The sequence below is a fragment of the Lissotriton vulgaris genome, chromosome 2_1 (genome assembly GCF_964263255.1).
Source record: "Lissotriton vulgaris chromosome 2_1, aLisVul1.2, whole genome shotgun sequence".
Taxonomy (NCBI): Eukaryota; Metazoa; Chordata; class Amphibia; order Caudata; family Salamandridae; genus Lissotriton; species Lissotriton vulgaris.
This window is the reverse complement of record NC_141687.1, coordinates 1,578,084,353-1,578,100,951: the sequence shown is the minus strand read 5'-3', so window position 1 is coordinate 1,578,100,951 and position 16,599 is coordinate 1,578,084,353. Positions and strand designations below refer to the sequence as shown.

Here is a 16,599-nt window from a genome sequence, read left to right as displayed (position 1 = left end):
TGTTGTGAATACTTAGTTAACACAGCTTAATTTTCCCGTGGTAGACTGCGATGTTGTAAGTTGCATTAAGTTACTTTGGCGATAGTTATCACACGTTCTTGATAATATCCCCCTTAGATACTTGATATAGTGGTTGATAATTAGTTAATGGGGTTGTTTTCAAGCATTTGATAAACTCACAGTTGCCCAGTTGGTACTCAGCTTCCTTTATGTGGTCTTCTTTTTCTAGAATGGCTATATTCCCTCCTTTACATTCAATGTGGTTTATCTCAATGGAGGTGTCTTTCTGTAGTGATTTCAGAGCTAGTATTTCACATTTTTTCAAGTTTGCTTTCTTGTAAGCTTGTCTCACTTTTTCAAAATCTCCAACAACCAATTCATGAAAATGGTCCCCTGGGTAGAATTAGAACGTAGTTAGTTTTAATTTTTTTCCTCTTAATCCAGTACCTAAATTGTTAAATTGTAGCACACTCAGAGTTTCTGATAACATAATGTCACTAAAGGTAGAGGTCCTAAAGTATTAAGGATGGATAAGTCTTCTGCTGGCAATGAGATACCTATACGACGAGTGACATTTTCTTTCTTGGGTGTTTCCTTCTTTTCTGCAAAAGATTTTTACCAATTTCACCTTTTGTATTTGTTTATACAGATTCATTCTCATTTATGTATGATTTCCAATAGGTGTAGGGTAGGAACTAAAGCCTTTTTCAATAATTTCAATTCTGTTTCTACTAATGTTCCTTTAAATAAATTAAATATACAAAATAGGACCTGTCTGCACCCGTCTGAGCCCAGAAAAGGCTGGGTGGCTCCATCCCTATTGCATTTATTACAGGACTACCAGATATTTGTTCTGTTCTAATACCAACATTTGGAACATAAATGCCCCAGAGGCAAAAATAGAAGGAGCAAAATGAATAGCCCAGCAGCCTCGATAACCTCATGTCTAACTGCTGCAATTGGTGTTTTAATTCTGAGATTGGAAGGGTTGAATGGCACCATTCTTCACTGCATAACAGGCTAAATGAAGGTCTAGCCAATGGGGTAGAGTGGAGACTAACTCTATAAACAGAAGCTCTATAAATGATTCACCCCCCTTAACAATTGCAATAGATGCAGGTAACAACAGGAGAAAAGACCATTTTATGCGAGGTCAAAATCCATGTGTTGTGAGAGAGCCACAAATATGAATTGAAGAGATACAGACGTCAATGACAACAGCTCTAAAATCTCTGCTACTTAAGAGGAAAAGTTAAGAAGGAGTGAATGGGGGAGTGTCAGGAGAAAAGTGACTACAGACCCTGAATCTTAGTGTTTCTATGATTGATTCTCCGGACCTAAACAAGCTGGAAAAAAAATATATTTCTTTACGCAAGTATATTAGAAGCTTGAGTTCTTACTAAGGGATTGTTTGGCTCAATTAGTAGATACATATTCATCTCTGAACATGGATCAAAAGAATCCAGGATGACCCTCAAGCTGTGGAAATACAGTACATGAACTTAATAATGACCCACCCACTTTGGCTAGTACTCCTAGTGTTCCTATTCGTTCAAATGTTAGGCCGCTACCACCTAGCAATGAAACCTATTCTACACCTGTTATAATGCAAATAGGAGTCTTTCAGGTTCCATCTGGTGGTGTCTTTAGTCAAGTCTCTATGACCCATAATTCAGCAAGGCAAATATGCTCTATTTCTGATTCCTTAACCAGGAAGGAGGCCAATACTTTTTCATTGCAACTTCCCTCTGAATGTACACCATACGTATTTATATTGGAGAATGTACCGGTTATTCAGATGCATCAGCACGAAGGTTCGGGAGGAGATGAGAAATAAGGAAGCATACTGGTGCAATGAGAATTTGGGTTGACTTAAAGATCTTTGTGATGACATCATGGGATGAAAGATCCCAGGGGTGTGTCTCAACCCAAAAGCTACCCCAGGTGACTGTATACTGATTACTTTAAAAAATCCATTGGTGGTGAAAAGGCTATTGTGTAGATTACACTTGTGTGATGTTACGAAAGGAGAGATCAGAGCCATGCCACATGGTTATTTTTTATAAACCACTGCAAAGTATTTTAACTTTTGGCCATAAAGGTGGAAGGCATGTACCAGAAAACAGACTCATTATGGATTATTTTAATGTACCAGTTAGAATTACAAATGGCTCATTTCACGATATGAATGGTATTGATTGATGCCACGTAACGACAAAAGTACATGCAAACAAATTGTAATTGCGGCCCAGCAGTGTTAATACACCTTATCAAACTCATGATAATGTTAATTGTTGAAATGTAGTTGAACTCCCATTACCATCTCTGAGTTCAATAGCCTGACTCATGCGGTAAAATGGAATATAGCTGGTATGCGTACAAAATTGTAGACTGAAGACTGGCTATCGTTTGTGCACATATTTGTTTTTGCTTGTTGCCAAGAGACCTGGCTTTCTCAGAATGTTCATGTTAACCCCTTCTATGCTGGTGACGAACCCCAGCCGTCACGCTCTGCGGCGCTCGTGTGCTGATGACGGCTGGAGTTCGTCACGGCCCCGCCCTGTTCTTTTGTTTACCGCACAGCGGCGGAAACGGCCCAGCATGGAAGGGGTTAATGCTTTTTCATTCTATGTGTACACATGCTGCTCATTCTAAGAAGGGAAGGCTTAGTGGTGGTATGGCAGTTTTAGCATCAGACAGTTGCGCTAATCTTTCCATGAAAGTCATGACTATGACTCCCCACTAACAGCTGATTGTGTTAAGGTTTGGGAATGGGCTTCAAGTCTTGTTGATTCAATATTATAACAATGTTTTTATCAATGCAGATATAGCAATTCTAAAAGGCTGTGAATATGATTTAGATACCTATTTGAGGAAATGATATACTCCAATTCCAATATTATGGGTGGGAGATTTTAATATATAACGCTTTGCAGAAACTCTAGCAAAAAAGTATTTGGCTTCAGCAGGAGAAGGTCACCCACATTTTAAACATAACCCAAATGGGAAATATTTCAATAGGCTCATAATGAAACATAATTCATGTTTTGGCTCTGTAGATCAGAGGGACTTTGAGTCTCACAGTTTGCCAACATTTACATCAAGAGGCTCAGGGAGCACTATTGATTTCATTCTATCATCGGCTACCTTAGCATCAGTTCTATCGGCTTATATGATCATACCTAAATCTCATAGTGATCATAATCTACTCACAATTTATATTTTGGCCAATAGGAAGTGCAACCAAAGGAAGTATTTGCCAATGAAATACCAAGAAAATCAAAGGGTTTGGTTAAAATGGGAAAAAATGATCATTCTAAGTTTTTAAAATGTGTCTGTAAGGAAAATGTAGGACTCACTGAGATCTCTGAGATCTGTCTGAATCCAGAAGGAGCCCAAATGAAATTATATGTGCCTTTCAGCATCTCACTGAGCCTATAAACTCTTTGTTAACCAGCATGACCCTATTTAAGGGTAATTCCAGGAAAGGAATTCTGAGCTGACTTATAATATCCTAATATTTTACATCAGGTCACATTTGATTTCTTATAATACATGGTTAAACCATCATATTTCACACAAACAACCTAGATACTTGGTGCGTATTTTCATATGAAAGACAGAGCATATTTGAAAACATCAACAATACGAATAGAATCTCTAGTGCACAATTAAACACTTCAAAAAATCTGTTAGATATTTATTGCAAAAAGATAATAAAAATAGTTTAATGTCAGTTTGTTTCCTTTTAAAAAAAGTTGCAGTAGAAACTTGCTGAAATATTGTAATTTTTCCATATCCAAAATAAACATGTTGCCATAAATATCACGGTACATCAATGTACAGCAAGTAAAGCAGAGCAGAGGAAAGAAAAAGCAATGTTTCCTTTTTTGTTCTTTTAACAGCTGCATTAACTAATACCCATGACCTGAACTTGCCTTTCACTTCAGCTGCTGGTTCTGTCAACAGGTGCTGTGCTGTCAAAACTCACCTGTAATAAATTTTTACAGTTCAGTTCTGGTGTAATTTCTTCATAATTGCCGATTGAGTGTGTCACAACTGGCCAATTATAAAGACGTTAGTGACCGTTTTTTATACAGCAATTGTAGAATCCCTTGCATTATAAGTATTAAAACAAAGTATTTTTGTTGTCAATGTTTTTACAATGATATGTTTGTACCACAATATTTTGAGGTCTATATTGTGCCATACAACCTATAAGTGTAACCAGCCGCGGTCGGCAGTAGGAGTACCTGCAGGGCGGTGACGTGGGGAGGGGTAGGGGCAGGGTGGGGGGTAGCAATGTATGGATTAAGGAGTTTAACAGGTAAGTAAACATATAAATAAATAAAACGAATTTCGTTGCGCGCACTGCATCACCAAATGCGATGCAGTGCGCGCAACAAAATTAGTTTTATTTATTTATATGTTTACTTACCTGTAAAACTCCGTAATCCATACATTACTAACCTCCACCCTGCCCCTCCCCCTCCCCACGTCACCGCCCTCCAGGAACTCCTACTGCCGACCGTGGCTGAGTGAAACCAGGTGGAACCATTGTTTCCATTATAAATATTAACCAAGGTTAAACATAGACTAGGCTTTCCCTCTTTCATTTTGTCCTCAGGCATTTTCAATGGCTCATACCTGTAGAGAATACTGTTTGATGGCACCAGTGGCCAATGAATCTGTGGCCTAGTGGGTTAGGGAGAGCTCCTTCTCGATCAATAATAAAGGTAATGGTGTGAAGGAGACAAGGAGAAGAAGATAGGGAAATGATTTCCCTACTCTCCCACAATAGGTCGCATATTTTAGACTACATATAAAATCTCCCATTTAAGGGCTGCTAAGTTAATGGAATGTGAATGAATCTAGTAAAAAGCTAAACTCAGCTAAAGGCCCCAGGTTTTAATTTTGGACAACCCCAGTACCATCAAAATTGACAATATTAATAAAAAATAGTTCTAACCTCGTCCATGTTCATGACGGCCCCCGGCTGTCATGAGTCACGATGGGTGTGTGCTCATGACAGCCAGGAGCCGTCATAACCACGTCCGCGATTGGAGTGTCCAGCACTACGGCGGAATTCGCGCCGCAGTGAAGAGGCTAATAGTAGTTTTGTGATAATGGTGGTAAGAACAATAATAACAATAGAAGAATTATTAATATTTTTCTTACTGCATTGCCCAATGGTAAAAAAAGGGCAAGAATGTGCTATATTTATCAGATACGGTGCATTCCTGTCCTTTTCCCCTGTGCTGTGCACAAAGGGCCTCAGTGTGCCAATGCAGGCACCTTTGAGCCATTGCGCAAGGGTGCCTGCGTCGTGGGGATGAATATTTCTGTGCAGGTAGGGAAACCTCCCTGCACAAAAATATTCAGAAGAAGCTTTTCCCCCTTTTCTATGTGTGCAGCAGAATGCAGCCCACATAGAAAAAGAAAAAACAAGGAGAAATAAAGATATTTATACTTGTTGTTCCTCCCTTACGCCTCCCCTGGGGAGGCGTACATTTTTGGCTCTGCCTCAGATATACGATTTCTCGTAAATCTGGGACAGTGTCAAAAAGCTGTTGGGTGTTGCTGGGACCGCCCCCAGCAACACCCATTATACGCCCATTTAACACAGAAAACTGCCTTAAAGGGAGCCATATTTACGAGGCAGCATTAAGCCCAGAAAAGTGTCTTAGCGCTTCCACGTAAATATGGAGCAGGCAAAAGTGATGTTCCGGTGGCGCAAGGGGTCTCATAAATGAGGCCCATAATGTTACGAATCCGTTGTAAATATAAAAACCATTGAGAACAACAAAGAGTTCAATAACACTGCAGTTTGATAGGTAGCATTGTAGTAGTGGACACTCACTTATTGATTTTTGATTCTGACATCACCACATTAAACAAAGTAATTTGCATTTTAAAATGTGTATTAAATTGCACTTGGGCGATCACGTGAAGTGACTAGGGGCCATATGTATCAAGCACATTCCCATTCGCAAATGCCAAAATTTGCAGAATTTCGGCGTTTGCAAATGCAAATTTGCTAAATGGTATGTATTAAGGAAAAACTGGTGTAAAACAAGGAATCGCAAAAGTTGCGATTCCTTATTTTGCAATTGCATTTAAGGAATCGCACATTTTGCGATTCCTAAATTGCAATGTATAAAGCAAATAATATGCAAATTGTCCTTAAGGAATCGCAAATTACCACCAACTTCAAGTTGGTGGTAATTTGTGAATTCCTTGAAAAATTCAAAGTTTTGCATTTTTCAAAGTGCCATGTGACGCGCATACATGCCCTTAGGGCATGTATGTGCGCCAAATGTGCACCCATGCTTATTTCAGGGGTGCAACCCTGCACCCTTGAAATTATTCTCAATTTGCTATTCTCAAATTGTGAATCGCAAATTGAGAATAACTTCCCGTTCATTCCTATGGGCCTCCTGGCCCATAGTAATGAATGGGAAAGTATTCCTTAATTGTTATTCGCAATTTGCTAATCGCAATTAAGGAATACAAAAAAATTGCGAATTTGTACATACATCCCAATTTGCGATTCTGAAATAGCGATTTCTAAACAATCACTTTTTCAGAATCGCAAATCAGGTTGATGATACATATGGCCCTACATGTTGTAAAATACGGCAGTAGAAAATTAAACCTCCTCCATTACTAAAAAAATTTATGGAAATGGTGCAAAGTGCGGGGATGATGAAGTTACATTTTCTAATCACCTTGTATGTCACTTCTGCAAAACTGAAATCGGGATAAAAGACAGCAGGTTGTGCAGGTCCAGTAGGACACAGCAACGTTTTTAATCTCTGAATCTCCCGGATGAAATTAACCTTTTTGAACATTGCTGCCATTCTCTTAGACACTGCTGCTATTGTGTCAGAAGGCATTATCATCCGGAATGAGCATATTGATACATGCCTTGGTTCTCTCGCACTTCAGGCACCATCTGTCATTTTCTTATTATACTCCTCTGACAATTTCCCAGTGGTTTGAAAGAGAAATGGCTTCTGGGTAAGACCCGCGCGCCACCAAGCATTGATCGCAATCTGTTGTTTCATCGCAGATACAAGTTTCAATTTTGCCGACATGAGTGACATCATGCACTATCTGATTAGGACGGGGATTTGTTGATAACATCCAGCCATAAGCGCACCATTTTGCAGGCTGAAGTGTTTGATCATGAACGGCGTACCTTTTAAAACAACCACTGTAGTTTTAATTAAATCAATCAAACTTTTTTAAAGCATTGAACAGAGGGATAATGCCACATTACTGAATTGTGGCATTGACATGACAGGTTCAGGTGTCAGCCGGTCAGAAGGTTTTTCTTTACAAGAGGAAAACAGTAGGTAATATTGTTTAAGAAAAAATATGGGGCATATTATCAAGGGGGTTTATATCCGCTTTTTTGGATTTAAAAGCCAAGAAAGCGGGGATAAAATTATCTCCCTATTACCTATCTGTCGCTAACATCAGTTAGCGACAGCTAGTAGGAGATAGCGACCAGCTTGGGCCCCACTTTGCATGTCAGTGATATTTATCACTAATGACATGCAAAGTGGGCGTGCCAAGATGTTAGCGACTGGAAACAGTCGCTAACATCGCTATCTCCTATTACCAACTTTTGGAGATATTCGCGCTAAGCGCGAATATCTCCAAAAGCTAATACCTGCCCTGAGCAGTTCTTAGCCATGTTATCCAATGGGAGGTGGATAACATGGCTAAGAGCATTAGCTCGGTAATGCATGAATATCGCTGACTTTTCAGCGATATTCATGCATTGCGGCCGATTTTTATCGCATTTGCGATAAACCTTGGTAATACCAAAATTTATTTGTGTTAAAAATCGCCGCAGCTTAGCGGTAAATTTTTGTCTCTAATTGTCGCTATTGCTTGGTAATATGCCCCTATATACCTTGCAGCAATGCGGTGCCATATCAACAGTGGCAGTGTTGATTTGATAAAAGCTTATTTAACCTAATAGTTAATCAACACATATTTTATGTGTTGCTTTTGTGATATGTAGAAAACATGAAATATGGTTGGTACAAACATACATAACATAACGTAAGTATTTGTAAAGCGCACTTTCACTGCAAAGAGTATCTTGGCACTGAATAACAGATGTTTATTGTTACCCAACTCAATGATACTCATGTTATTGGCCTCAGAAGGATGAAAGGGTGAGTGGACCTGCTGGGATTTGAACCTGTGACCATGAGGTCAAACACAGACCTTAAAATGGACACATTAGTCCACTAAGGCGCCAGACCCAGACCCTATCTATGTAATGTAAATTGATACTTGTATAGCGCACTACTCACCCGCAAGGGTCTCAAGGCGCTTGTACGAATACCGCTGTGGAACCCATCCTAGCTTTCCCTGTGAGGTGTCCACTCCTGGGCAACCCCAATGTGGAGGCCAGGCATCCTTAGCATTGTGGGGGCCGTTGTGGAGATTAAGCAAGCTATTGCCCAGAGTTGCACTCCATGGTTAGAATAGGCACTGAGGCGAGAATTATCAGGTCCGTGGAATTTTTGAGCCCAAGACCTGCCGAGGCAGGGAATTGAACCCTGGTCCCGGGCTAGACCTCTGCATCAGGCTCTGTCGCTCTAACCATTGAGCCACACTTCTCCACTTCTATGGGCATGATACTGAGCAAAATTGAGGGATAACTTTGATTGATGGGAGATTACACAGGGGCATTGAGGAAATGGTGAGAGAGGTGTGCAGGGAAGCAAAAACAATGGAGCCACGGATACATAAGCATTAGTGTGGAGAAAATTGTCTTATGTACCACCTGGTGCCATTGCTGGGTGGTACTGCACTCAAGTTGTCCACTGCCAGAGCATAAATGCCTCATCCTACCCTGCGGGTATGAAGTGCCTTTACAAGAGGGAGTGCAGTCAGTCTGTGGATGGTGGCTGGAATGTGTGGGGGGTGGATTCCTGAGTGACATGGGGAGTATCCACAAAAGGGGAGGCGGAGTAGCTCTTTGTAAAGTGCCTTTGCAGTGTGTAGATGGGACAGCCTTGTAGCATTTGAAGGCATTCTACTCTATATTGAATTGCAATTGGGGCCAGTGTATACACACACAACATTCTCCCAGTTGCAATGCACAGCGCTGTAAAGCTATTTACCCACACCTAGGAAGAAGGGAGGGAAATGTAATGCCCCTGTTTCTTCAATTAGGTCAATCTTAATTAGCAGCATTCATTCTCAGGGCACTAAGAGATACAATGGGCTCCTTAGTGAATATGTTCCCTGGCATTAAACTGCTCAATGCCAAGGCCAGGCTGCCGGGTAGCGCCCCTTTAAAACACAGCCCTTGGTTTGTAAGATTGCAAATCAAAATATGGCACATGAAAACCAATGTGGGCTTGAAGCCCTAACATTAAAAATTAACTTGAGTAAACACAAGTGAAAATACTGCAGATGCAAAACTAACCCTGGTGGCACAGGACCCTCACTTGCAATTATATATATATATATATATATATATATTTATTTAAAACAAAATTGCCCCCTCAATGGAAAGCCCTCTCAGGATCGCTTCACAGGCACTAGCAAATTACGTAACCACAGCCCCTTTCTTTCTCTGCTGCCAACGCGTTTCAGGCCAACCGCCCTTCCTCATGGGCAGCCCGTAATTGAATAGTGGCAGAAAAACCAAAAACAGCATATCCCCTTCTTTATTTCCATTAATGCCTCAATAGGTAATCTCAATGCATCATAGGACTGGTGGTTCTCAGACAATCAAACCCAGGTGGGATGCTGCCATTATCAATATTTAAATGGTTATCATTAACGGGGAAACACAGTGTCACGTAAAATTGCTTGTGCAATCATTTGGCATCTCCTGCTCCATATCGTCGTCCAATTTTAACAGCAAAAGGACCTGCCAGGTTCGGGCAGTGGTGCTCCTCCGTGATCGGGCCGGCAACTTCAATGCAACACAAAATTGGTCCCTTGATGGAAAGCAATCTCAAGATCGCCCCACAGGCACCAGCAAATTAAGTAACCACAGCCCCTTTCTTTCTCATCTGCCAACACGCCAGCGGCGGTGATTTCTCGCAGCTCTCCCTTCGGACGACAGTCCGGCCAATGGCAATAACGATCACAGCACTTCTGGTCACGCTGTCGATTGAAGCAGAGCGCAAGACTGCTCCAGGGCACGCGGTCACGGGGCAATTCTCACAAAGGTCTCAGGCTGCAAAAAGCACACACACAGCGTCACAGAGACACACTTGGAAACTTTGATGTTCCTGAGTTTCCACAACAGGGAGCCAGCTCCTCTCCGGCCCTTGGAGACAAGTTATTTCGGGACACAGCACGCAGCAAAGTTCTTTCAAGCAGGGGGACACAGCAAAGTCCCTTGTCCTCTCCTTAATCAAATCAGCAAACTGCAGGCCAGCCCCAGAACACACAGCAAGGGCAGTCCTTCTCTTCAGTCTCTTCAGCGGATCTTCTTTTCTTCTTGATCACCAAGTAGTCTCAATCCATTTTCAGGCTTGAGTTCAGTCTTGAGTTCAGGGGTTTCAGCTCTCACATTTATACCCCTAATGCCTTTGAAGTCTTTGTGTTCAGGGGGCTCTGAGCCCAGTCCAAACCAGACCTGGGTGTCTTCCTGCCAGTGCATACCCTCTTTCTTTGATAGTGAGGGTCTGGCCTCAGACACTCCGCAGGAGGTGGAGCTATTCTTTTGTGGCAGAAGCACAGCCCTCTTCTCCTCCCACCACACCAAATGCATATTTATTTATTTTTTTATTGTTATTTTTAAAGCGCGGCGAATACCCGTAGGCGTCTCGGATCTGGCTAAGGGCAAAGGTCAACATCCAGGAGAACCAACGGAACCTTACTAACTATTGGTCAAACAACCAAGTCTTAAGTTGTTTGCGGAAAATTAGCAGGGATGGACTAGTCTTGATGTGAGGGGGTAGGGAATTCCAGAGTTTTGGGGCGGCCACCAAAAAGCGTCTACCGCCCCAGGTGACTGTTCTAGTACGCGGTACTACTAGATGATTGTAATGGGTGGAGCGGAGACCACGAGTTGGTATGTAACGTACAAGATTATGTTTAAGAAAGTGGGGGCCTTGATTGTTAAGAGCCTTGTAAACAATGCACAGCGATTTGAACTTGATACGACTGCGTATCGGAAGCCAGTGAAGTTTCCTGATGGTGTTGGAGACAGGTGCAAACTTGGGAAGTCCCGAAAGCAGCCGGGCTGCTGCGTTTTGAATTGACTGCATCTTGTTTGTCACTCGATTTTGGGCATGAAGGAAGAGGGCATTGCAATAATCCAAAGCGGACAACACCAATGAAGTGATCAGAGTTTTCCTGACTGAATCCGGTAGAAAAGGTAGAATTTTCCTTATCATTTTAAGTTTCATGTGAGCCGTGGCTGCAATTTTGTTAGCATGCGCCATGAAGTTGAGACCCACATCAAAGGTGACGCCGAGATTCCTAACTTTAGGAGCTGGGCTAGGAGGTGTTCCAAAAGATGTAGGCCACCAAACTGATGACCAGCCCGGAGAAAGGTGACCAAAAATGACCACTTCGGTCTTTTCTGAATTAAGCTTCAGACAATTGGTGGCCTACAGGAGGGTTAGGATAAGAAACCAACCACTTCTAAAAATGTGGCCTCCAAAGACACAATTTAAAAACCATCTTCACAATAAGATGTTATTAATTTTGAGTTCAGGCACAATAAACTCCATCTCTCCATCTTATGCCTATGGGAGAATATGCTGGAAACATGTGACACTGCATTCTGTCCTATTGTCAAGATGGCCCTGCAACAATGAAAAACTAATTTGGCAGTATTTCACTGTCAGGACATGCTACACACCTCAGTATATGTCCTTCCTTTCACATACACTGCACCCTGCCCAGGTTGGTACCTTGGGCCTGCTATAGGACTGTTTGATGTGCATAAAAAGGGAAGGGTAAGGCCTGGCAAGTGGGTGCACTTGTTACAACAACAAGGTAGTTAAAAAACGGTGAGCAGGCACGGCAGGGGCAGGCCTGAGATCTCTTTTTAGGGCTACTTGTGTGGGTGGCACAATTAGTGCTGCAGGCCCACTAATAGCATTTGCATTACCAGTTTTTGCACACATAGTGCACTTTACTGGGGACTTTACTAGTAAGACAAACGTACCAGTTATGGACAACCAATTACCATAACACTTTATACAAGGAGCACTTGCACTTTGACACTGATCAGCAGTGGCAAAGTGCCCAAAGCATCTAAGTCGGCAACATCATGTCAGAAAAAGGTCTAGGAGGAAGGCAAAAAAGTTTAAGGAATTTTACTCAAAAAGGGCCAAGTCCAACATTCGTAAAAAGGGCCAAGTCCAACATTCGTGTTCTTCTTTATCCGGAAATTATTGGTGATAACTGAGTATATTTTGTGGCTGGATGCATAAGGAATTTTAATGAAGTGCAGAGCAGTCAAAATCTATATTTAAAATATTTGTGCAATCAACGATTGTTAGGCACTAATGACATATATTGGGTCAGAAAGAAATGTGTTGGCTATAATGATAGGATTGCACATTTTATACTGGATCACTCAACTATTAACCTTTGTAAAGTTCTCTTTACTTGGTGTGCCTGATTTGCACTGTAAAAAAATACATAAATCAATAAAAGAACAAAATAATTCCGTAGCCAGATATATTGAATATATGCACAGCCAGCAATTATTATTAGTACTGCAGCAACCTAGGCTTCATTCATGAGATATTACTAAAGAAAAGAGAAAATAACTAAAGTGTTTTTTTCAGAAATGTGATGAGGTCTGAGGTTTTATCTAGTGGGAAACATTAAATTGCTACCTGCTTTCTCCACTAACCTGATACATGAGCTTATAATACCTTTATTATGACAAGTAAAAGTACAACTAAGAGGGTAGGTTAGGTTCTCCTGCCTATTAGCTTGCATTGCTGTAGTTGTCAGCGCAGCTGGTAAAGTCAGCTGTTTTGAAGCCAACTTAAATGAGGAACCAATGCAAGCAGAGATTTTAAGGCAAAATGCTGCAATATCATGAACTTGGTATTTTGCTGCATTTTAAAGATTTTTGAAAGTTACAATTTGATTTGTAAGAAACCCAGTCTCATTGATTTACATATTCTAATCTAGATTCGATTTTGTTGCCAAATATGTCGTTTGAAATCAAGTCCATCACAAGAAATCGTGGGCCTTATTTTCTTTAGCGAGAGAGTGAAGATTCTGAATAGAAAATATGGACTGTGGTCGAAACTGCAAAACAATGTTTTAACATTTTAGTAATGTGTATAGTTTTTTGTGAATAAAACGAGCCTGTTATCCAGTATTTGTACTTTCTTGACCTAATTTTGGTGGACTGTGATGCCCAGGGTAGGATCCTACAGGTTCCATTTCTATGTATAGATGTACAAGGTACATATTGCACAATTGATATCAAAATTTGATAAATGTCAACATGTCTTCACTGTTTCTGTTTAACATTGGTAAATTAAGATCTCCGGATAATATGCCTACCACAGGGAGTAGAATACAATCCAAGAGAAGCACACATGCTGTAAATTAAAATGCGACTTTAAATGGAAAAAATATCAAAGGTTTGACCTGGATAACTGAAACTAATATAGAAATATACATTTTTTATTAAGCTATCAGTCTTATCGGAATGCAAACTTTTTCACTGTTAAATAAGCTGCAAGTATATATTTGCAAGGTGTAACCCTTCAAATGATTTAATGGACAATTGGAACTTATTATTTACATAAAAATAAATTCAAGTGTCCTTATTTCACGTGGTCATTATTGCATTGCATTGAAATATTAAAAGTCTAATAGTATTAAGTATATCATTTTTCAAAAAATAATTTAATGAAAATGTACACTTGGTGGAATGATTTTGCATGTTTGCTCAACAGCTAGATCTTTTACACTATCCTATTTTTTCTCTACAGATTTGCTGCGACTCTAAACATGTACTAAGTGCAACAGAGGTCCTGGAATGGAAAGAGAAAGATTCCACAGAGACATTGGTTGATAACATTGTTCAGTCACGGATCATCAGTCCTATGCGTCTGTTTGCTAAAAAGTCACCAGTGCCAAAGAACGGACAAATGCCATATTTTGACAGAATAGACAATTTCTGGGATTGGCTTTCCAATATCACTGATGTGCAGGAATCTCTAGTACGAACTAAGCGCAGACCAATAGTAAAAACAGGAAAATTTAAGAAAATGTTTGGATGGGGGGACTTTCATTCAAACATAAAAACAGTGAAACTGAACCTCCTCATCACAGGGAAAATTGTTGATCACGGAAATGGGACTTTCAGTGTATATTTTCGGCACAACTCTACAGGACTTGGGAATGTTTCTGTCAGTTTGGTGCCTCCGTCAAAAGTGGTGGAGTTTGAAGTCTCCGCTCAGTCCACACAGGAGACCAAGGACTCCAAGTCCTTCAACTGTCGCATTGAATATGAGAAAACAGATCGAGCTAAGAAGACAGCTTTGTGCAACTTTGATCCTTCAAAGGTTTGCTACCAAGAGCAGACACAGAGTCACGTCTCTTGGTTATGTTCAAAACCGTTTAAGGTCATCTGCATATATATTGCTTTCTTCAGTGTTGATTACAAACTTGTGCAAAAGGTTTGTCCTGATTACAACTACCACAGTGAGATGCCATACTTGTCTACGGGATGACAAATCAGAGTAAAGAGGAAACAATCTTGGCAGCTGGCAGACACAGCGACCTAGCAATGACGACGATAAATACAATTTTAATGCTTCCTATATTGTCTGCAAATGACAATGCTTTAGTATCAGGTTATGAAATACATGTGTGGCTGTAATAGTGTTGTGTGGTAAATATTTTACTATGTCTGTGCAATTCCATTTAGAATAGTAACCCTTGTGTGGTGGGAAATTGTTTGTCAATACTTTCATTATCTTATGGTATTATATGGTAAATAAAAAGTGTTCTCTGAAAGACGCTATTTGTATAAAGTGAGTGAGTGATAATTGTTTGATAAACAACCCTGGTGACCAAATGTGAAAAAAATACAGTTGTCCCCGAAAACATAGTTAGAAATCACATATGTTCAAGATCCCTACCTACTAAATGGCTGCTTATGTTTGCAGTGTTTGAAATAGTGAATGTTTCCAAGACGTTCAAGGCTATTTTTTACTTGGGAAGTACTTGGAATTTGAGAAAGTGCCCAAATACTATTAACAGTGTTTAAAGCCTATTTATATTAGAGTTGTCATTTCTAACTGTTGTTTTTGCTATCATTTTACTTTGTAATAATGAAGCTCAAATAACTTGCACAATTATATTATTTTATGTTTGAAAATGAAAAGCATGTTTTGGGGACATGCTTGAATTTATGGTTCGGCCGATTATTTCATCCAGAGGATCTTCTAGTTGGCTGTGACCATATCATTATAAAACAGTGCATATCGTTCGTTCATCACAGCTCAGAAATAAATAGCTATGCATTAATGTTAATCCATTATTGTTCAATGTGCCATATGCCACAGCACTGAGTGTAAGAAAATTCGGATGCAAAAATATCTCTTTTTGTGAAATTATAAATGTAACAGTTTCTGATATAAAATGTTTTTGTTCCATTGTTTACTCTAATTTTTAAGGTAAGTGAAACGGTGAGGTTTCATGTAAAACGTTTGGATGTGCATACTACATTCCAAGCGCACAAGACTGAAATAATTCCTAAACAGTAGTAGGGTCATTAGTGCAACATGCTTATGCAAAAGTCACGGCTGGATACTATTTCACTTGAATGTCTACTAGTCAAAAAACTGTAACCCAAAAAAGGTATGTATATGCATAACTCCATAAGTATGGAACTTGATGAATATAGTATGTGGTAGACATTCCATAACCAGGAGTCAGCTGACTTTTGTAGATTTTGGCATTATGCCCATCCTTTAATTGTTTAATTGTCATAGCTCTCTTGATGGAAATGTGGAAGCACTTTACAAGAACAAGTGAAAGACACGTGCTCTACATTTACGAGCGCACCCATTTGATTTTCAGAAGCTGGGAGTGATGCCAAATCAGATATTTCTTCCAGGTAATACTTTGATCTGAATGTGAAAATGATGTTTCATTTGGTATACTTTTGAAAATGTACATTTACAATTAGCACAAACAGAGCAAGTTGTTTATGTGTGAGAGAGTTTTGTGTTTTCACACATTTCAAAGGAAAATGTGTCTAAGTGCTAATGATTTGTTTAAAATGACATGTCACCTTAAGGTGATTTAAGTCTACTAAGAGACAAGCATTCACCTGACAAAATAGGTCAACACTGAGAAGGAACACGTATAATAGGACAGCCTTTAAAGCAATCCTGGTAAATATAGGTCTAAAAGGCCAATACATACCATATTTTCATGTTAGCCATTTAATATGTGAAATAGTTCACATTAGTTTCGTTATCTGTAAATTTATCTCAAGTGGATATCATAAGAAATCTGCAATGGGTCTAGTTCTCCAGTTCATATGTTGGAACCCCAAGCATTTAAGACATGTTCAATTCTGCAAACAGGAACTATACAACAGCAAATGGTGTA

The 16,599-nt window shown here is 40.0% G+C and overlaps 1 protein-coding gene across 2 annotated transcripts in view; it reads left to right on the top strand.

Moving 5' to 3' along the window:
* The window catches only part of NXPH2 (neurexophilin 2), a 406,557-nt gene extending 391,031 nt beyond the window's left edge, over positions 1–15,526 (top strand). For both annotated transcript variants that reach the window (XM_086958882.1, XM_086958884.1), the window contains one exon: positions 13,965–15,526. In XM_086958882.1, the coding sequence (XP_086815008.1) occupies positions 13,965–14,708 (744 nt within the window). In that variant the 3' untranslated portion in view covers positions 14,709–15,526. The remainder of the gene's footprint in view (positions 1–13,964) is intronic.
* The last annotated feature ends 1,073 nt before the right edge of the window (positions 15,527–16,599 follow it).